General features: G+C 36.6%; 1 protein-coding gene across 6 annotated transcripts in view; it reads right to left on the reverse strand.

Moving 5' to 3' along the window:
• Positions 1–1,600: 1,600 nt before the first annotated feature.
• The window catches only part of Rasef (RAS and EF hand domain containing), a 71,165-nt gene continuing 49,841 nt past the window's right edge, over positions 1,601–22,924 (reverse strand). For 4 of the 6 annotated variants that reach the window (XM_087548036.1, XM_087548039.1, XM_087548038.1 and 1 more), the window contains 8 exons: positions 21,941–22,175; positions 21,506–21,643; positions 21,271–21,415; positions 17,507–17,588; positions 16,215–16,329; positions 13,145–13,264; positions 9,739–9,815; positions 1,601–3,184 (listed from right to left, as the gene is read on the reverse strand). In XM_087548036.1, coding sequence (XP_087404162.1) covers positions 3,079–3,184; positions 9,739–9,815; positions 13,145–13,264; positions 16,215–16,329; positions 17,507–17,588; positions 21,271–21,415; positions 21,506–21,643; positions 21,941–22,175 — 1,018 coding nt within the window. In that variant the 3' untranslated portion in view covers positions 1,601–3,078. 6 annotated transcript variants of the gene reach the window in all.

The raw sequence follows: 22,924 nt of genomic DNA on the forward strand, positions 1-22,924 counted from the left end.
CTCACTTGCTTAACTGTCATACACATACTTAATTTCTTACACATATATACAACAAAAACCTACAAAAACAATATTCTGAGGCTAATCACTACATAAATATGAAATTGGGTCTTTACTATTAACCTCAGTTTTATCTTCAGAGGAAGGAAAACAGTTTTTATTTATTCAAATCATACCTAATATTAGTTAAATGTTGTATAATATTGTATAAAGCAGCAAGAAGAAAAATAAATTATGAAAGTAAACAGACCTAGAAGTTAACAGTGAAGAAATGCCTACTTCTACAATATTATTTTTGATAATTAATATATTATCCAATGTGTTAGAGTGTATTTAAAAGGAGGATATAGCATCATTGGGTTTTTAAAAGTTGCCTAAGGAAAAATGAACACAAAATATGTTATTTGCAAGAAATGTGTAAATATATCAAAGTAACTTTAAGCTGAAAACATTATTTTTGTCTTTACTTAAAATATACTTTAAATTTGAGAACACTTTCAAGAAATCAAAATACACTCTCCCAACAAATTAGATAAAAATATTTTAATTATTTTCTCCTTAAACAAGTTTGTTAAGCTGAGATAGTAGTCTTTAATTTGAATATTTTATATTCGGATCACTGAATGTGTAGGCTTATTGGTCACATTACCTAGACAACTTTCTGATAAACACAGCTGCTCTGGTCCCTCAACTAGAGACAAAACCCCAGGCAGAACATCTGCATTAATAATACACAATTTGTTACAGAGCATAGAAGACAAAAGGACTTCAGGGGAAATAAATAAATAAAGAGAACATGGAAACGTGCATGCTAGCAGAGTCTGTTCAGTGAGTGCAATCTATCAATGTGTAAGACAGCCTTGTCTAGAAAACCCACTCCCGAAGGTAAAACTAATGGCAAACTTCTAAATGTGACACATACTACAAAAATGACCACCAGTCCAACCTGTGTGTCAATTTCTTTGTCCATTTATCACAATGAATGTATTCTTTTTTTTATCAGAAATGTAACTTTTCAACTGAAGCTGGAAACCATTAATCATAAAATAGCAATTCATAGGTAGTTACTGAAGATTAAGTTTTCTTGTTAAAACCCTAGAGTCTTTTTCCATAGGAATAAGGTATGGAACTTTTGTGTACAATTGTATCTAGTCAGCTCCCATTTAGAAAAAAAAATGAAGCTCAATTTAAGTTTGAAGGGGTTGTTTAAAGGAAGTGTTATTTTTTTAAAAATCTACTACCCTGTGTATGCATGTGCTTATATCATTGGTCACTAGAATACACACATGAAGGTCAGAGAACCATGTACACGAGTCAGTTCGGCCCTTCCACTGTGGTTCAGGCACCAATCTGGAGTTGGCAAGCTTGTGCAACAAGTACTTTTACTTTCTGAGACACCTCACTAGCCCAAACAACTGTTTTAATTCAACAAAAAGAATTTTTTTGAACATACACTACACAACTTACATAAGTAACAGCGAGTATTTATGTTTTGGGTAAGCTATTCAAAGCCTAGACCTTTATGAACCAAGATATGTAAGTCTCTTACTAAGAATATTCTAATTGGTTCATGCCACTGGAAATTTGTTTTGTTGGCCCATCCTGAGTCAGGTAGTGGAGCCTCTGGCTCTTGGAAGACATTTTGTTCAGGAGGAATGGAAGACACTGCTGGTTCCAGGAGAAAAACCAAACTAGTGATGAGCAGTCACAAGTTACATTATCTAAAGGCCAGACTCAACTTTTTAAAGGCTGGTTCTCTTTTAAATACAGCACTTCCCAAAGCTATGCCTAGTAACGAGCTTGCATTGCTCCTCAAGGAGGAAGTTAATGCTTGAAGTTAGGGGCTGAAGGACTGGCATAATGGTACAGATAATACATTTAAACCACAGGACAGTGTGAAATAGCAAAATATATTCATCTGGCAAAGTATCGTTATTTTAGTTACCATTATATTTTCCATGAAACATAATTCACATTCATAACACTTATCCTTTTCAAATACTAAGTTTGGTGGCTTTTACTAAACTTAAAATTATATCACAACTACTGTCACAATGACTCCATGAGACTGAGGACATCCTCCTAAGAAGGCACAAACCCCCTAGCCATTAGTGCAAACTTCCTACTTCTCCCAGCCACTGGCAGGCTCTATGTGAGATACATTTTGGTGGCATTGTTCTTTAAACAGTATGTGTTATACATTTCCTTACTAAAATTTTCACATATGGTTTAAGCCACAGACTTCACAAGTCCTCTTGAAATTGTATTTTTTGTTATATATATATTTTCAAACATAATGGTTTTTTTTCATGAAAAAGTAGTTTTTGTTGTCACTGAATTCAAAAAAATATTTTCATTTTATCAAATAAATTATATTCATCATTCCGAAATTTGAAAAACCAATTCTTCCATAGCAAAAGGTAGGATTCACAGGCTCCTTCATAACTGTGGACCCCTGAGCCCTTCCTGCTTCTTAAAATGCTACAGAATCTGAAAGGCCCTGGAGATCAACCTCCTTGTTTTACAGAGGGGAACGCTCTAATGTGACCTGGCCATGCCCAACATTGTCAGGCTAGGTAAGAGCAAAGCTGATATGCAAATGATAATATTCTTGCTACCTTATACTAGCCATAGTTTAAAACTGTAATATATAATATACTGCCAGTCTTTAAAGCACTGACTTCCATAATACAGATAAAGTATTAAACTCTTTTGTCCAAAATTTTAAGTAAACACTGTCACATGATAACTACAAACTACAGGTTTTCTTATGAAGCAATTTTATAAGTGGTTTCTCAACAGCTTTGATCTGAGAATGTTATTTTATTTTACTATATCACATTAAAAACATTAACACATTTTCTCTCAGTGAACTGTAAGGCCAGACGTCCCAAATAGCTCACTGAGATAGAACAAAGCAAGCCTGCGGTTGCTGTGAAGAGGGAAGAGCAGTACATTTTGCCAGGCTATGATTCTTCAGAGGCCAATGTCATTATGATGCACTGTTTCTTTGAGAGTCAGTGTCCCACAATCAGTAACCTGGAAGCAAAGAGTTTACGAACAATGGACAGCTGGGCTTTAGCCATTGCAACAGTTCTTCATCTGCAGTGACTTTCTGGAAGTAGAAGTGGCCAGACTGGTGATGGATTTGCTGTCATCATTCTCTGCCCTTTTCTTTACTTCCCTGGGAAATGGGAGGAAAAGATTAAAACCAAAGGAAATTACTTATTTACTTGCCTGCGAAAATTAATTACAGTGCCAATAGAAAATTAACACAGTTTCCAATGTAAAGCCTTGGTCATTCTATCATAAAATATGCCCCGTCTGTGCTGAAATGTAGGCTGTCTTCTACAAAGCTCTGAGGAAGAGATAGATATCTACATCTAACTGCATGGTCACAAGTATGTTTCTAATACACGTGTACAATGTCTTGTAGGAAACAAAGGTGCTTCTAGAGGAAGCTGACAGTTGAAGAACTTCTGTAGTTGTTTGAGTTAAATGTTTCTCATATTGCCAAGCATTTGAAGACTTTGTCCCTAGTTGTTAGACTGGGGTTTGAGCAGAGCTTTGACCTTGCTGGAGTCTAGCATTCAGAGCAGATTTTGAGGTTTCAAAACCTGGGTACCATTCCATATTTGCTCTCTGCTTCCTGTTTAAGATATATCTTTTTAGATATATCTAAAGAGGCATATCTATCTAATTCAAGGGGAGAAGAGAGCTGAGGAAGCCCTCAGTTATGTTTCCAATCTCCAGTAACCAATGCTGATTGCTGCTATGCATTGCTGCTATGATGATGATAATGGACCAAAACTTTTCTTTCTAAGAAATTCCCTTCTTATGGTGTTTTATCACAGCAATAGAAAATTAACTAAAACAGCCTCTTAAAAGTAAGTATCAAGGTTTCCTCTTTCTTAGAAGCCATGGATTATTGATAGCGCTTCATCTCGAGGTAGTGTAAACTCTATTAGGTCCTTTTCAACCCAAAGTGGACAATTCTAAATATATCTACAAATAGGAAACACTAAAATGGCTCAGTAGAAGTGTGTGCATCTGTGTGAGAGGGTGTATATGTGTGTGTGTATCTTGTATCTGTGTGTGTCTATGTGTGTGTTTCTGTATATGTGCATGCTAACAAAAACTAAGGAAATCATAGATTTGAAAGGGAGTCAGGAGAACATAGAAGTAGTAGAAACAAAGATAGAGATAAGGTAAATACAGGATTTAAGTATGTAATTCTCTAAAAATATTAAATAAATTAAAAAAAAAGAAAATGACGTTCACCTGCTGTCATTTCAGCAGGGAAATCCCAGATTCAGAAACAGCATGCACAAAGGCTAAGTAAGGCCTAAAAGAACTTGGATTTTACTAGACACAAAGTTTGCTGTGTCTACAAATTATTATGCAATTAAAAAAATGGTTCAAGTAGAGAGGTAGGTGAAGCAAGGCCATGAGGATTGTTAGCCACATGGGAACAGTCTGGACTTTATACTTTACATAAAGTACAAGGTGGGGCCTATGAGCAAAACCAGAAATTGCAGTCCTAGTTATAAAGATTATTCTAGGGCTAGGTATATCTCAGTGGTGGAAAACATGTGCAGTTCACAAAAGGTCCAGTTCAGCACTGGTAGAAAAAAAAATGGAAAAGCAAAATCAGGCAACCAAACGAACACACATACAGTGATTAGGGAATGTAGAGTGAAAGGATGACGAAGGAAATCTGAGTACAAACATTTGCTTCCACAGAGGAAAGTGTAACACCCAGCCCAATTCAAGGGGTGGAGAGAGGAAAGGATAATTCAGGAGACATACAAACACCAATCAAACAACAGTTCTCTGGCAGTAAAGGCAAGTCAAGGTCAACCTGTGTGACTAGGCTTTAACTACAGCTGTGTATTATGGCTCCAAGTCATATACATAATGTTCTTACATATAATGTTAAACTAAAAGTTGAAGATAACATGGCCCTCGGTTTCTAAAATCTACCAAAAAGGCAGGCATATACTATGTTGAGGACACAGTGATAATAAAACTAGAAGTCCAAATTAGGTCATAATACAATAAAACTTACAACAATGAAAAACCCCAGTAAGTGACTCATAAGAAGCCATCTGATCTTATAACCTAAGAGCCTACAGAAGCAGCTATGGCATGACTGTAACATGACTGAGGTGACCTTTCCATCAAAATGTCTTGCCACCAGTTGTTTTTAAAGACATTTCTGTATATGTGTCTTGCATGTATATATTTCTGCACCTATACACATGGTGCCAGTGGAGACCAAAAAGGGCATCAGATTCCCTAGAACTAGAATTACAGATAGTTGGAAAACACAATAAATGGATACCAACAATTACAGCAAATGTTCCTAATCAATGAACCGTTTTTCCACCCTTGCACACAAGTTGTTCTAAATAAATAAATCTGGTATCTAAACTACACTGCAGCCCACATAGGAACTGACAAACAGCAATGGCCTTTCCATCTTTATACAATAAAAAAGAATTTAGCCTATAGTTTGGATATGACTAAGATACTCTATCCATGTGATTTACTGTGATCCCATGAGGCAACTGGCAACTGTACTATTGAATAGAATGCAGGCTATTACACAGAAACATATAGACCCTGAATGGGATTTTGAGACCATCATATCCAGTTCTCATTTTTCATTTTAAAGAATAGAGATGTCTACAGTAAAGCAAAGATATGTGGGAAGCACCAGAGCTCCAGGACTACAAAATTTTATATATAAGAAAAGATGTTGAAAGCCAGTGAGAGATTCTGAAGTATAGCACCTTTCACACAAGCCTGAGATCTTAAATTTGATTACCAGAATCCAAGTAAAGGTGAAAGGAGAGCGCTAACTCCACACATGTACACCATGGCATGCGCATGCTAACACTCACAAGCGTATCACACACACACACGCACACACACGCACGCATGTACACACACAAATACAAATATAAGCATGCATGTGTGACATATAACAAATGATGATGATAAAATCATTTTAAAAACTGAGCTTTTGTGTCTCACTTTACTATTCCCTTCCAGTATGTGGGCAGCAGCTTGTTGCTATAAACAGGTTGTGAGTATTTCTTCTCTGAATGCTTGTGCCCAGAAGTGTTTCAGATTTTGGAGTTTTGCATGTTTGGGAATGTTACATACATTTTTACCAGATGAGAATCTCTAATTAAAAAAAAAAAAAAAAAACAAGACAGTCTAATCTGAAATTCTCCAAAATTAAAATGTGTTGATCATCGTAACAATACCCACAAGTGTTTAAACTAATTATAAGGACAATGCCAATTCTTATAAGTCTTGGTCAACCAATTCTTTAAGATCTTTGGGTTCTTTCCTACCTATATGTGCTCCAGAAGCTTCATCTTCTCTACCCATGCATTAACATAAAGACTATCCTTTTAAAAAGTTAAAACCTACTACCTGCAATGAGTTATATACAAACTCTGTATTTTGTTGAAACTCTCCCCTTCACTATATGTAACTTGTTTAGACAAAAGTGTTGATGCTCCCCCATGGTCTCAAAGCGCATAATCTTCATTTGGGTCAATAGATAAAATTGTGAAAATGGCTACTTTCCGGTACATGTAACATTAGATCTGGACAAAACAAAACAAAAAGTCACATGTTTGGAAGACTGAGTTTAAATATCCCAGTTTCTGCATATTCTAGGTTATATATAACACAAAGCTGCTTTGCTTTAAACAGATGTTATTGGTTGAGGTGGGAGTCCTTGGACTGTTGCTAAAGCTAAAACTATTCAATGACACCGAGTCTGAGCCTAGGACACCTTCTGTTCCTTGCCACAACAGATGTTCCTTGGACCTCTGGAAGACCTGAGGCCTGTTTCTTAATTTCTTCAAGTCAGGGTAGTTATCTTTGCCAAGACCACACTGGAAGCATTCTGTTGATAGGAGTGTGACTTAATACATGCTATAAACTCAAGTCACTAGTTAAAATATAGCAAGAAAAACAGGTCACTTTTCACACCAATGACTCTTAACACTGATTAAAAACATCAGAAAAAGAATTGCATACAGAAAACTATGTTGTTGTTTGTCTGTAATTAGATATTACTGTCCCTACTGAGATTCTCTCGGGTTTTTGGTTTTAGTAGATACATAATTCCTTTATTGTAGCAAGCAATCATGTTTCCATTCGTGGCAGACTGTATTAGTTAAGAGTTTCTATTGCTGTTTTAAAACATCATGACCAAGAGTAACTTGAAAAGAAAAGAGTTTATTTTAGCTTACAATTCCACAACATAGTCCACCATCCAAGGAAGCCAGGGGAGGAAAGTGGAGGCAGGAACTGAAGCAGGAATCATGGAGAAACGCTGCTTACTGGCTTACTTCCCATGGTTTTCTCCACTTGCTTTCTTATCTACCCCAGGACCACTTGCCTAGGATTGGCACCACACACAGTAGGCTGTGCCCTCCCACTTCAGTCACTAATCGAGACAATGTGCCACAGGTTTGCTTACCAGCTACACTATGGAGGCCTTTGCCTGATTGTGCTGTTCTCTTTCCAAAGTTTTTTGTCAAGTTTACAAAAGAAAGAAAGAAAGGAAGGAAGGAAGGAAGGAAGGAAGGAAGGAAGAAAGAAAGAAAGAAAGAGCAAAAGGAAATAAAGAAAAAAAGAAAATAAAGAAAAAGAAAAGAAAAAAGAAAAAACAAAAGAAAACATCCTAGGGAGGATAACTGCCTCCTTATCAACTTAAAATACAAACACACTACTGTTAAATCATAACCTTTCCTTTCTTTTTCATCCCCAAAATCTCAATATTAGTGTAATAATATAAACAATTCCAACTTTTAAAATTCTAAAGTTTTTAAATTCAAACTTCTTTAAAATTGTCTCTTTAGCACACATTTCAAAATTCTATGTTTCTCAAAAATATCCACTCTCTCTAAAATTCCAAAGCCTTTAACAGTAGAATCATATTCAAAGGAGGGTAGACACACAGCATGGCTCACAGACTAAGGGCAGCTACATGCTGAAGCTGCTTCTGCCTTTGATTGTCACCCCTATGGTATTAGCATCTCCAAAATGCTGGGTTCCTGCAGCAACTGGGCTGCATTTTCACCAACAGACTCTCCATGGCTTTCATCGGGGACTCTGACACTGCCACAGGGTACTGAGCTTCAACTTCTCTCCAGGACCCCATTAATCTCGGGGTTTCTACTGCAACTGAGGCTGCACCTTCACCAATACCCTCACTTGGCTTCTCATAATACCAAGCCCCAACTGCTCTCCATGATCCTTTCATGCCATAAAAACAAGTACTACCTGGGAAACATATTCAATTTGGTTGTCAGCATAAGGTATAGCCTCCCCTGGTTACAGACCAGAGATTCTATGTGCAGACCCAGATTTCACCTTAATACTAATCTTTCATTAGTCACCACTAACTTGTCAGCTCAAGCTGACCAGTGCTGATTCTCCGCCAAAAGGCAAAGGTTTCATTTTAGTGTTTCTGGTGTCTTCTTAATCACAGCCCTAGCTGAAAAGAATTATATATTCTCCATTCAAAATATCACATGAACAGTCATGATAGAGTCTTGGAAGAACTCTGAAACTTCACAACTCAAGATCCTATCATCGGAATTACCCTCAATATTCTCTTCCAAGCTCTCAAAGAAAAGTCCATTAAGATTTGATGATTAAAGGTTTTTCCATTCTTTCACAGTCCTCCACAAAAGAATATGGTCATGTCTATCCCAGCAACAGTTCACTCTTTGGTACAAATTTTCCTTAGTTGGGTTTTCAGTTACTGTGACATAATTACCAAATGGAATGTGGGAAGAGAAGAATTTATTTTAGCTTATAGTTCCACACCACACTTCATCATGGGATTCAGAACACAACCTGGGCAGAAACTAAAGATCCAGTGGAGGACTGTCACCTATTGTCTTTCTTTTCACAGCTTGCTCAGCCTGCTTTCTTATATATAACCCAGAACCAAATGCCCAGAGGTGGTAACACACATACTGGTACCAAACCAATTATTAATAAAGAAAATGCCCTGGAAGTTTGCCCACAATGAGTTTGGTGGGAGTCTTGTCTCAATTAAGTTTCCCTCTTCTCAAATAGCAACAGCTTATGTCAAGTTGACAAAAACCTAACCAGGACACACACCAAACAAAAAACAAAAAAACAATGTACATATACAATGCACATATACAAGTTTTCTAATGATGAATTTTATTCTAGTCCACATGCCAAATTGCTACATGTTCTCCACCTTTGCCTTCTTCTAATAATTACATAGTGAGCAAATCAGACAGTGATGCAAACTGGTATGATATGCAATCTGAGATTTTGGTTTTCTGTACCCAATTTGATCAGCAAAATGCCCCAATATATAGTTAGATTAATAACTGTTGTTATTACTGTTATGTTTATATTTTGGTTTCAGGGGATGATTCAATTAGTCAATTATTATATTTCTTAGTGATATTTTGGGAAAAGTTTAAAAATACTACAACTATATCTCATTTGTTTGGTAGGAAAATATTTAGACAATGTTCACCATGAACAAGCAAAATTATTAGATTTTATAATAGACACATGTAGTGTTTTCATTACCATGGCAGATAAAAGTATGCTTTGCAGCAGATATTTTAACTGAATGCTATAATGAAGGAATCTGACATATCCATTAAGTAAGGGAACATTTGCTTTCTGAGATTTCTAAACACAAGTAAACTTTACCGAGCAAGATGGAGAACAGCTTCCACCACATTGGAGCCATCTTTCGCGCTTGTTTCACAGAATAATGCCCCATAGGTCTGTAGAAAAAAAGCACACACAATCCAATGAAGGCTTTGACAAAAATTTCTGAAATTTGATGTTACATTAAAAACCTTGTTAAGGACAAGCACAGTGGCACACACCTTACTTCCAGCACTTGGGAGGCAAAGGCAAGCTGATCTCTGAATTCAAGGCCAGCCTGGTCTGTAGATTGAGTTTCAAGACTATCAGTGCTACACACACACACACACACACACACACACACACACACACACACACACACACACACCTATCTTGAAAAATGAATGTGTATTGAATGTGTGTGTCTGTGTGTGTATGTGTGTGTGTATTTTTATAAAGAATGCTAAAAGTAACATCTACAAAAAGAAAACTCCAGAGATTCAAGACTTATGAACAACAAACAATAAAAAACTACTCTGACTGTCCACATGTAGTAGAATATGCCTAAAATACCAGTATTAAAAAGGGATAAGCAAATATTCAAATCCAACCTGATACATCGACCCTGGCACAAACAAGCAAAAGACAAATGCTAGGAATAGTTCCTAATCAGAAGATTTCTATTTTACATTTAAAAAGTCTAAAGTTTCATTATTATTTATAATAATCAAGCACATGTATTCTCTTCAAATAATTTGAGACAGATGAAAATGACAGTTTAAGGTAGCCATTCAGAAATTATATAAATATCAAAAGGGTGTTTGCAGTGTTATATCAGTTGTAACTACTAGGATTGCCTTGACTATATAGCAATATCTGGTCTCACTGAGGGGGAAAGGATGTGATTTCTTAGTCTAGTAGCTAGGCTTCCTCCTTCATACTCTTCCACCAAAGCTCTTGTGTTGCTGAAGTGAAATGTTCCCATCCATAGACAAATCCCAATGGTTGCTCATGTATAGTTGCTTATGCTCCCCTGCTTCTAACCTTTAAAAGACTCTCCTTTTTATTAAATTATTTTTTATTTATTTACATTCCAAATGTCACCCCCCCTTCCATGTCCCCTCTCCCTGAGTACTTCACCCTATTCCTCCTCCCCTTTGCTTCTGACAGGGTGCTGAAATAATCTTCAAGTGATTTTCCACAGCCAACAAGACAACGCTTAATGTTGAGTCGAATTAATCTTCCAGCTTTACCTTAGGTCATATTCTTTAGCTCATAAATCTCTTCCCTAGTGGCCCAAATTTCCACTGATCTCAGAACACTCATACCTATCCCTTCTAATAGTTAAATTGCCCTTATTAGACTTCAACTACTATTTTTTTATTTGATTCTTTGGTGATCATTAAGTTGTTCCTAATTCTGAATAGTATGTCTCAAATCTTTCTGTCATAAAACCGCACAGGTTTTTGTACTTGCAGCAATTCCAACATTCGAACAGTTATTTTTATATGCTATTGTAAATCAAGATGAAGACAGATTCTTTTAGTAAAGAATTTGTATCCAATTAGAGGTACAACCACATTAGATGAATATCACATAATTCAAGGCAAAGATTTGAAGGCCACTCTGTAGCACCTAGAGAGAAAAGTTGTCAATAAAAAAAAATTCCACCAGGTTTATATAAGCAAACTGACAGGAAAAGCTACACAATTCACAAACGCACATGTAGTAGAAACAGCACTGTTGGTGGTTATGCATGACAGGGATGACAGGAAGAAGTAAAATAAATCTGGAAAATGACAGGATTAAGTCATAGGATGTATGAGGAAGCAAGTTGAAAACTCAGACTGGAGCTAGCAAATGCCAAGCATAGATCCTAGGTGTGAAAGAGGCTAAGTAGAAAACCTCTGGTGTATGAACCAAAGAGGTAAGATCACATTAAAGAACAAAACAAATAAACTTTGCATAAAAAAGACTGTTCCTGCGACCAAAAAGTACAGGCAGAGGATTGTCTCATAGGTGAGGACTGTTTCCAGCAAGTGCAATGTACTGGATGAGAAACATCTCCAGTATAGTGAAGTGCATGAGAATACGATCTGTGTCCAAAACTGCAAATGACACAAGATAAAGAACTTCTCCAACACAATGAACTACACAGAGGAAAAGTACTTTCTCAAATACAAGGAACTGGAGAAGAAAGGATGACTGTTTCAACTCAGTAGACAGGTATGAACTGTTCCTAAAACAGCCACCTACACATGAGAGGACTATGTGTAACACAGTGAATGACTCAAGTTGAAAACTATCTCCAACAAAGTATAGGACTTAGGGTTAAAGACTGTGTCCAAAACAGTGAAGTATACAGGGGTAAAATAAAAATATCTAAAGGGTATATCCAAAATAATGAACTACACACACAATAGGACTGTTTCCAAAATGATGTACAACATAGGGAGAGGAATGTTGCAGCACAGTGAGCTACACACACACACACACACACACACACACACACACACACACACACAATCATATACGCACACTCAGTGGAAGACTCCAATATAATACAATTCAGAGTAGTGGAGTAGTGTGGGTTTTGATTTGTTCAGCTGTGATTGTGTGTGTGTGTGTGTGTGTGTGTGTGTGTGTGCGTGTGTGTCTCTGTGTGTGTGTATGTGTATAATGAAGTATTCTACCACAGCATTGATCTTCTGTGTCTAGTTTTTGTCACATTTAGCTTCATTTCCTATTAACTAATACACAGTTCTTTACCTTCTCATAATTATTTACCCCTATGAGCTCTTTGTTTTGATAACAGAAGTGAATATCATCATCAAATCACATTTCCATCAGACAACCTTGTTTGGCTCTGTTGCATGGTTTCCTACTATGAGCCAGAAGAGTCAAGAACACAAATCATCTTTCAACAATGAGAGCAACAACAGGATAACAATGCACACACTAGCATTCAGAGGAGGAGTGCACCTCATTCCCTATACAAACCCAGAGCTGCAAACAACTTCAGATAATTCCTACTAAGAATAATTCTTAAAGAAAAGAAGCAAGTCTTCAAATTCCTTTCCATCAGCCAAGATATTGCTACACTTCTATCACTGGCAAGACAACTCTTAGGAGCCAATCACCTCCTGTAAAATAACTTTGTTTTCTTTAGGATTCCTATACTACAGAAAGATCCCGACAGCCAGCAGTATCTATCCAGAAAAGTGGGAAACATTTCGCCTTATCTTCACAAATTCCAAACACTAGGAAAACAGTGATGGGGTCATCTGTCCTTCACTTGAGTTCCTAATTATAGTTAAGTAGAATTAGAGAAATCTACTGGTCTGAAGGGCAAATGCCCTATCAGACCGAGTACAGTTTTGTCAACGGCTTAAGTGTTTGTTCCCTGATTCTGAGAACAATGAGCTAGCATAATATTGCCTCATTTTGGACAACCCCCGACTCTTACCATGGCCAGTTTTTCTCCAAGATGTGATGAGATACACTTTTGATTCTCTGCAGTAGCAGCATCACGAAGATCAGCCTTGTTTCCTACTAACATGATAGGAACGGATCTGTGGGTTCCATCCTTTAGGAAGGAAAATAAGTAGAAATACATCAATCACTGAACCAACTATGATGCTGTGACAATGATAACAGTAGCTATCATTGTCCAGTTGTCTCAAGATGCCCAATTTAATATTCATAATCATTTAGTTGTAGAACAAAATTCATAGCTATTTTCATTGTACATGTCTTAGTGCTAATTAAAAATATTAAATTGCTCAAGTTTAAGATAGTATTTTTAAAACTCAATATGCTTTGAAGTAGAGTCACCCTTCTTTCTCCTTTACAACTGAGAGTTATGAAATTCAGAGAGGTGAAATAAGAATATGTAAAGCAGAAGAGTTGTGCCCAAAGAGACTATATTGACCCACTTAGGGAGGATCCCATTCCTGGATAATAGTAAAAGTAAAACAATGGTAAGTCTACATCAATGGCTTATCCCATGTGCAGAGCATAGGTAATTCTTCATCTATCCTAGAATAAAATTGGGTTCAAGGTTCCAGACTCATTACTCTAATTTACAACAAAGCAAAATAGTCCTAATAATCAATCTTAAGTCATAGATTCCAAAACCACTCAACCCATAGAGGAGCCAGAGGCCCACATCTGGATGTGAAGACCTCATAGAGCGTATTTCATCTTATCATGCTACAATGTAATTAAAAGTTGACTACACATGACAAAAGAGAAAGACAAGTTCAAGGTCCATAGCTAGGATAAGCATCAGTCCTACCACAAACACATAGGAATTAAACTAAAGAACATAAATGGCATGCTCACTCAGTTTCTACGTTCCTCATACAGGATCAAGACAGGCCAAACATCAGACTGTATTTGACTTTGTATCTTTGACTTAAGTCATATAAATGTATCTAATGCAAAATACAGCAAAAAGCACATGGCCCTCCTCCATACTTGTTCCACAAGTTCGGATGCTCATGAACTATGTTCTTTGGTGATCTCCTCAGAATTCAGTGAATACAAACAAATAACTAGTCACACTAGCCAAGGAGCTGAGTGTCTAAATAAGTTTCTAATGTCTTATAAACAGAATGTAGCACACCTTCAAGTACTGACAAACACTGCTTTCTCAATGAAGATCTCTTGGTCTCACTGCCTCTTCACATGCTTGGATTCTACCTTCTTAACTCTTCTACAACACTTGTCCCTTCTTGTCATGCCATTTCTTTAGTATACTTTTACTTTAGCCAACTGTCTTCACCATGTCTGCTACTAGGAATGGCTGCACTCTTTTTAATTAGTTAATAGGGACTCATATAATTTCAATGCCTCACCTTAGAACAAGCCTTAGGGAAGGCTCTTTCTTGCAATTCTCTTTCTACAATGATACTTACCTTATATCTCATAAAAACTCTAAGAGCTCATGTTCCTATCTTCCTTTTCAGACCCCATAAAAAAGATATGGAGGGCTGAAAAAAATCTCACTTATATTGTGTATAAGTAGTACCTCACTTAGTGTAATGACATTTTCCTTACTGGCCGCACTTGCCTTTTCTGCCCTTGTGATTTTCTGAGCATGCTCTTCAGCATATACAAAGCCTGAAAACAGAGACTATGTCCCAAATATTAATGATAAGATGTTTGTCAGAGTACTCTTTGCTCACTGAGTTCTATTCAGTAGTAAGAGGCTCTCTTGCTCACTCCTTAGGCTTCCTTTAATTTCATCAAGACAACTGCTATTCATTTGTAACTCATTCTTGTTCTTTACCAAAGTAATAGACGATGTTGAATCAAAAGGTTCTGAGCTCCACTCCATCTCTTCATATATGAACACAAACAAGTGTCATTTATTCCCTATGCCCCAGGGTACTGATAATATGTAAATTTTATTTATTTTTGTCTTATTTTTCAGAAGTTGTAGAAATAATGTAATATATAAATAATTTTATCAAGTAAAAAATTACAGAAATGAGGTTAATTGAATTTATAGTGTCTTTTCAGATAGGGTGGTTTATACATGGACTGACCCTGGACTCTGACCTCATAGGTAGCAATGAATATCCTAGTAAGAGCACCAGTGGAAGGGGAAGCCCTGGGTCCTGCTAAGACTGAACCCCCAGTGAACTAGACTGGTGGGGGGAGGGCGGCAATGGGGGGAGGGTTGGGAGGGGAACACCCATAAGGAAGGGGAGGGGGGAGGGGGATGTTTGCCTGGATACTGGGAAAGGGAATAACACTCGAAATGTATATAAGAAATACTCAAGTTAATAAAAAAAAAAAGATAGGGTGGTCTGGTAGAACAAGGACATATTTATGTTTCACATTTTAAAAATTCCAATCACACAATATCTCTTTGATTAATGCTGTAGTCAGAAAGAGAATATTAATCCACAGGTACACTTGAGATCAGACAGCACTTGTCTTCAGCCATGACTGTAACTTACTGTTTAAAATAAAAGTGTTATACTTGATTGGGAAGTTGTATTCACCACTCGTTTATATTTTAAAGAAAGCACCCTATTGGTTTATGATTGTCAGTAACACTTATTAATATACCTCCTATTTTAAAAAATTCTGATTGTGAAACTAAATGATATGAAAGGTCCTTAAGTGGAGACATAATAATCTTGACACTGAAGTCATTCATATCTGTGATGTCTAAAAATCCCACATTGCAACTAAAATAAGGTCAGCTTTCAATCTTAACCCTTACTAATACCCTGGTGGTAACTCAACTGTTTATAAAATTCCTGTGATACTGTACATCCAATTCTATTACTTTCATTTTTGTAAAAGTTGCTTTTTTAGCTACTTGAGTCCCCACTTCATTACACAAGGTTTCTTTATTTTATTTAGCAAAGAACCCAGAAGTTGATTTCAGAAACTACTTCAAGAAGTATCTTCAACTTCAGAAAAGTCCCTTGGTCCTAATCATCTTCACTCCAGCACAAAACAATGACATTTCTTTACAATCTATGACTCCCTTGTGTAGTTGTCTATTTCTTCCTTACCTCAACCATAGCTACCCATTCTCGTACATTAAGAAAGCTTTTCTCACAAGTAACATCGTACAGCAGTAAGACACCATCTGCTTTTCGGAAGTAAGACTTGGCGATACTTCTAAATCTGGAAAAGACAAAACAAAATCTCATTGCCATCCCACCATATCATTATTGCTGTGCACCCGATCTCTCCTGTGCCTTCCAGTCTTTACTTTCTATAACCAATTCTAACAAATAAAGCCTTAGTAATAGGCATTACTGATTAGTATCATTAAGAACATTGAAGAAGCCCATCCTTTTTCCATCAGACAATCCCATGAATGTCTCTCAAACCCAAACGTTAGCCACAATGAAGACGAAAGCATAATGACAAAATTCAACACCAGACACCAGCTACCAGGCAGGTGGAAATCTAAATCTTCTTCAAACTGAGGCAGAGAGTAACTGAAAAAGAAATCTGTTATTGAGCAATATGAACTTCACATGCACATGTGTGCATATGTTTATACATATACCCCAAATTTCTAGATGCTGGGTAATAGTGTTCTGAAAGGGCTGTATTGGGTCTTGTGCTTGTTTTGTTTGTTTGTTTGCTTGTTTTACATGAAAGGAGATAATTTATTAAGGGGCCGACAGAGAGGAACCTGGACATAAGTTGAATCATGCTTGTAGCCTATCTTTAAAGGCTAAAAAACAAGAAACACGGTGTAGTGAAATCTGTAGTGACCAAGAACAGGAATCAGTCCCCTATGTTCATCACTAAATCTTAGTACAATGAATAGAGCCTGGTATAGACACAGGAATCTCAAACACTCATTGTCTACTTCAATAGATTTTGACCTACAGAGAACTAGATAAAAATCAAAACTTGTGCTTCATACTTCTGGTCCTGGGCAAGAATTTTAAGCTATGGAATCACTAGAGTGTGCCTTATCTGGTGTCACTGCCCTTCAATCAAGAATAATTAACAGAGTTTCTTCAATCATCATTTACTGCTCCAAAAATAAGTACCCCTCAAAGTGATGGTGCATTCAGAAATGCTGGCTCCTCTCCACAGCAAAGTATAATGTACCAACCAAACATCATTTCAGTAGAAGATCAAAGGCCCTCTTCTCGTACAAATGATATATACAAATAGGAGCAGATATTGGAAAGATGAGCTTCATTATTACATATATACCTTACAGTTATACATTCAATATTTTAACACACCATAATATATTGCAAATAATAATAGTATAGCTAAACTATGAGGCTTGTCATTGTATACCTTAATCCAAAACACTATGAACAGCACTTGCCTTTCTTGTCCAGCTGTATCCCAGAGCTGAAGGACTGTTGGTTCACCATCTACCATCAGAGTTTTCATTTGGAAATCAACTCCTGAAACAGAAATACAGGTAATTCTGTAAGTTTGTGACTTAAATGATAGGAAAGGTAAAGCCAAAGTAGAAAGAAATACACTTGGCTTTCAAAGACTGAGGTTCAAATAAGTTAGATCACATATGTATAGATAGATGAGGTAGCTGAAGCCAGGCTGATTCAAGGAAGGACTGGCTCTATGGAATAGTGAAAACTCAGTTCTTTTTTCCAAGATGATTATACACAAACCCATATGTGTGCATGCAAAGCTGTATGTATCTGTATCCACATGCATACATACATATATATATATATATATGTTATATGTGTTCTGTTTATATATTTTAAGTATATACATGCATATAACATTGTATGTACAGGTACACGGATGCTCACATGTGACCACTACATACACAAAAACATGTATGTATATGTATATATATACATATATATGTATGCATATGTGTGTATGCATATGGTTGTGTATATCACATGCACGTCAGGGTCTCTAGCAACCAGAGCAATATTTTAGTTCTTTTATGAATTAAAATGAAGTAAACTTCCAGTTTTGTAATCTCAGAATTTATCAGTAAATTATAAATTTATAATTACAAATTGTAAAGGACCAATGTGATGAGAGCAATCAATTTGTTTCATCATTTCTCATTGTCTAAATAACTCTTCACATGAAAAACAAAAGCAATTGATAATGTGTTTCAAACCCCTTCTACTGATTATTTTGTAAATTTGAAAATAATGGTACTAAAATTTCTAGTTTTTGTTAGTTCCTTGTGTAGCTTTGGTACCAGGATAATAGTGGTAAGAAGAATTAGGAAATGCTTTCTCAGTTTCTATTTTGCAGAATAATTTGAACAGTATTTGTGTTAGTTCTTTAAAGATCTGGCAGAATCCTTTGCTTAATCCACCTGACCCTAGATTGTGCTTGGGAGATTATAATTACTGCTACTATTTCATCAGGGGATATAGGCTGTGTTAAATTGTTTATTTCATCTTGATTTAGCTTGGGTAAGTTACAAATATGAAAATACTCATTTCTTTTATGTTTTTCCAATTTGATGAAAATACAGAATTTTATTTTATTTTTACCTTTTAAATTTAATTTTTTATTATTTTGTTTGTGGACATATAAATTCTCAACCTGTTGGTCATAATTTCTTTGGGAGTCATGACCCTTTCACAGGATTATTCACTACAGGTCATAACAGTAGCAAAATTACATTTATGTAGTAGCAAGGAAAATAAACTTATGGTTGGGGTCACCACAACATGATCAACTGTGTTAAAAGGTTGTAGTATTAAGAAAGTTGAGAGCTACTAATGTGGAAGAATGATAATAGATCCAAACTATCACATAGAACAAAATGCAGATATAAGTGAATTAAGTTGCTTAATATATCACCAAATACCCCAAATAGACAGGAGAGTAAGGGGAATAAGGTCGAACTCACTGACACAGGAAAGAACTTTCTGAAAAAATACATCAATAAAATGGTTATTGTGATTAACAATTAATAAATGAAACCTCATGAAAAGCTTCTGTACTATAAGAACACTACCATTTTAGCCCACACGATGATTAAAAACTCCTCACCAATTATATAACAGATAGAGAATTAACATCTAGAATATATAAAGAATTAAAAACAATTAAACACCAGGAAAACAACTCAATTAAAATACATAATACAGAATGAAGTGAAGAGTTCTCAAAAGATAAAGCACATATGCCTGAGAAACATTTAAAGGGCATGTCCAATATTCATGGTCATCTGGAAATAGTAAATAAGAACAACTTAGAGATCTCATCTTACCCAGTCAGAATAGTCAAGATGAATAAAATAAATGACAGCTAATATTGGTGAGGATACAGAGAAAGGGGAACACTTAATCATTGCTGGTAGGAGTGCAAACTTGTACAGTCACTATGGAACTGAGTGTAGTAGTTCCTCAGGAAGCTGGGACTAGATCCACCTCAAGACACAGCTATAGCATTATTAGGCAGATAACCAAACACTGTATGACCTACTACACAGATAACCTGCTCAGTCGTGTTTTGCTGCTCTAATCATAACAGTCAGAAACTGGAAACAGGCCAGCTGTCTATCAACTGAGGATAGATAATAAAAATGCCAAACATTTATTACTTATTACAAAAAGTGAAGTTATTCAATTTGTAGGCAAATAGTTGGAGGTAGAAAAAGATCAACCAGAGCAACACCCAGACACCCCGAAATAAATATTCCACATTTTCCCTTATATGTGCCTATTAGCTTTTATACTTTCAATATGATATAAAAAGGCAATAAAATGACTCCTAATAACATATTGCTACATCAACAGATAAGTGTTTATGCTACACACATCAGAGAAGACTCTTCTTAGAGTAGATGGCTATTAACACAGAGATTTACAATTGGGTGAGGTACAGCAAGTGAAAGATTTTGGAGCACTCAGTTCTTAAAGAGATCAAGGCTCAGTAATCTATGTGGAAGAGGTGGCAAAAAAATTCTAAGAGCTAGATTGGATGGATATCTTCAAGGAGTCTGAGTCGTCCAGAGAGAGTAGAACTGATGAACACATGAACTGACAGAGACTGTTAGCATGCGTGGGATCGGCACATTTTCAAGCCAGATGAGGTCCCAAAACAGAGAATATTGGACATCATGAGGTCCTACCCCTAACAATGAAGATATTTACAATTGATACCTGTTGGCCAAAGGAAAATCTTTCTCTACAATGCTGTGTTACTAAGTATATTAGCCACACACTAGGGCAGGTCCCATGCCCAGGTATAGTAAACCAACACAGTTGAACGCCGTGGTTTGGGTGGAAGAGATTTTTGGTTTGGTTTGTTATATTTTGCCTTGTTTCTTCTTTGTTTTAATTTTTCTTTTCTTTTTCTTTCTTTCTTGGGTTTTTTTATATATAATGTGGACTTTGCTTTTGAGAGAGAGAGAACATGAAATTGGGTGGGTAGGGATATGGGAGTATCTGGTAGGAGATGAGTGAGGGAGCCAACATGATCAAAACATATGGTGTACAAAATATAATTAAAAATAGTGTTTAGAACAGATTCAATAAAAAGAACGAGAAGAGTGAAAAAGAAAAGAAACAAAGAAAAAATACTACTGCTTCAACTCACTTTCTTGTCAACATGTGGAAATCAGCACAAATACAGATTCAATTTTAACCTTTAACTCCCATTTGCCATGGTCATTACAAAGTTCTTAGCATTAAATCAAAGTGTCTGGCACTTCTTTCTGAATCTCATTTTTGAAATCCATTTTGGTCAACTTATTTCCACTGGTGTGAAAGTCCCTTAAAGATTCAGACTTATTCAGCTTTCTTCAGCATGTACCTTCAGCATTCCAGTAATAGCAGGCAGGCTATCTACAAAGGGTTTGGGAAACACATGCTGCACAGAAGACGCTACTACACCTAAGCAGGCTTTGTGTGATTGAACTGTCCACAGAGAGTTCCATCATCTGTTGGGTTTTTTTCCACAATAAACTTTAATTAAAATAACAGATTATTCTATGCACACATACACACAGTCTCTGTATAGATGAATTCATACACAGGTATTTTAATCTGTGAATTTGTGTACATAATTCTGAAAAAAAAAAAAGAAATCACGCTGGAGATTGCAATTCTACTGGGGTCAGTGAAGTAAGAGCCATACCTAGGGTTGCACTTGTGTTTCCCTGAAACTCATTCTTGCAGAGTCGCATGAGGAAGCTGGACTTTCCCACTGCAGCATCACCGGCCAGCACAATCTTGTAAGCCTTCTGAGATGTGGACTTCAAGGTGTTATTCACCATGTCTGTCTAGAAGGAAATTACCACACAGGTGATGACAGAGTCATTTGTCCTCTTAAATAGCATGCCATAAAGAAAGGGTTGTTGAAAGCTACATACTTCAGGTGAAAGAGCTGAGATGGTCTTTCTGGAGGAACTAACAGTGCTGCCCTCACCAGCAGACCCCTGGGGATGCCCGTGTAAGACAGAGGCCACGCTTTCACAATCGAATGTTTCTTCATCCCTCATATCAGGAACCTGTCAAAAAACACCAACCATTAAATAAACAAATCTTTCACATGTATGCATCACATACCAAAAAATATTAAAACTGTGCCACTGAGTCCACTGCCAGTGTGGTTGCTGAACAACCTCCTCTTCAAGGCAAATCTTTTCTCTCTAGTATGCTAAGGAGAAAAATCCATTCTAATGAATAAGCTTCCTATTTGTGACCTTAAGAACATAAGCTATATGCTGTTAAGACAGAGTTCCATAAAACATGGTGGAAGATTTCAGTCAAAGGAAAGCATCAGAGCATCATGGCTTCTGGCTTACATCTGTGTCTGACGTATCTCCCTCAAGGCTCTCCTCTGTTCTGTGCAAACTCTGAAATCCTTCCTGGGGCTTGTAGTCCACCTCAGAATCACACTCATTAGAATCTCTCAGAGTAGACAGGCCACTGTCAAAACAGCTTTCGGGGAGGCTGTCAACTTCATAATTCATCTTCTGCAGAGGGTCACAGAGAGCCAAACAGTCACAATCCTCATCTGCATATGAAGAATGGGATGACCTTGTGATAAAAGAGGAAACAATTTACCAAGGAGTTCACAATACACAAGAACATAACGGGGCAGGCTCATCAGTCATTTGCCAGAGATATAGGACAGAACGTTCCATTAGCATTGGCAAAGGAAGTGTACAAAGCACAATCAGTTCATGTTGCTCAGCTTTCTATGATGACCAAAGACCTCAAATGAGAAATCTTATATATGTTACTCATTTAAATTGGCTGATCTCTATCTTGATACACAGAATGAGTATCCTAGATACAAATACAACACTACTATTTTTATTACAGTACATTCACACCACATTCTGAATACTTTGTCTACTTCTAGATTATAATTCTTTTCTATTTTGTGTTATTTATTTGTTTATTTTTAAGACAGGCTGTTGGGAAATTTTTTCTTAGGCATAGGAGGGGCAATTAGGCAAAGCCTATCCTTATTCAATGTCCTGATCATATTGTGCTTACTTACAGAGCATGGGTGAGGGGCTACTGACAGGATCATGAGTGAACAGAAGAAGCTGAACTGGAAGGTATGAATAGCTTCCCCACAGCCACACAACTGGAGCACCTCTATTAGCCTTTCCTAATCATTAGGTACTCTGGTCTCTCCCCAAGACTTCAAGGCCATGTGCAATCAGTACAAAACAACATTCAACTGGTTTGGGGGCAATGACTGAATAGTTAGGTCTCTAACTTCTTCTTCTATGACAGAAAATAAACAGTCAATATCCTAAGACTAAAGACTTTCT

The sequence above is a fragment of the Rattus norvegicus genome, chromosome 5 (assembly GCF_021556685.1).
Source record: "Rattus norvegicus strain SHRSP/BbbUtx chromosome 5, alternate assembly SHRSP_T2T, whole genome shotgun sequence".
Classification (NCBI taxonomy): Eukaryota; Metazoa; Chordata; class Mammalia; order Rodentia; family Muridae; genus Rattus; species Rattus norvegicus.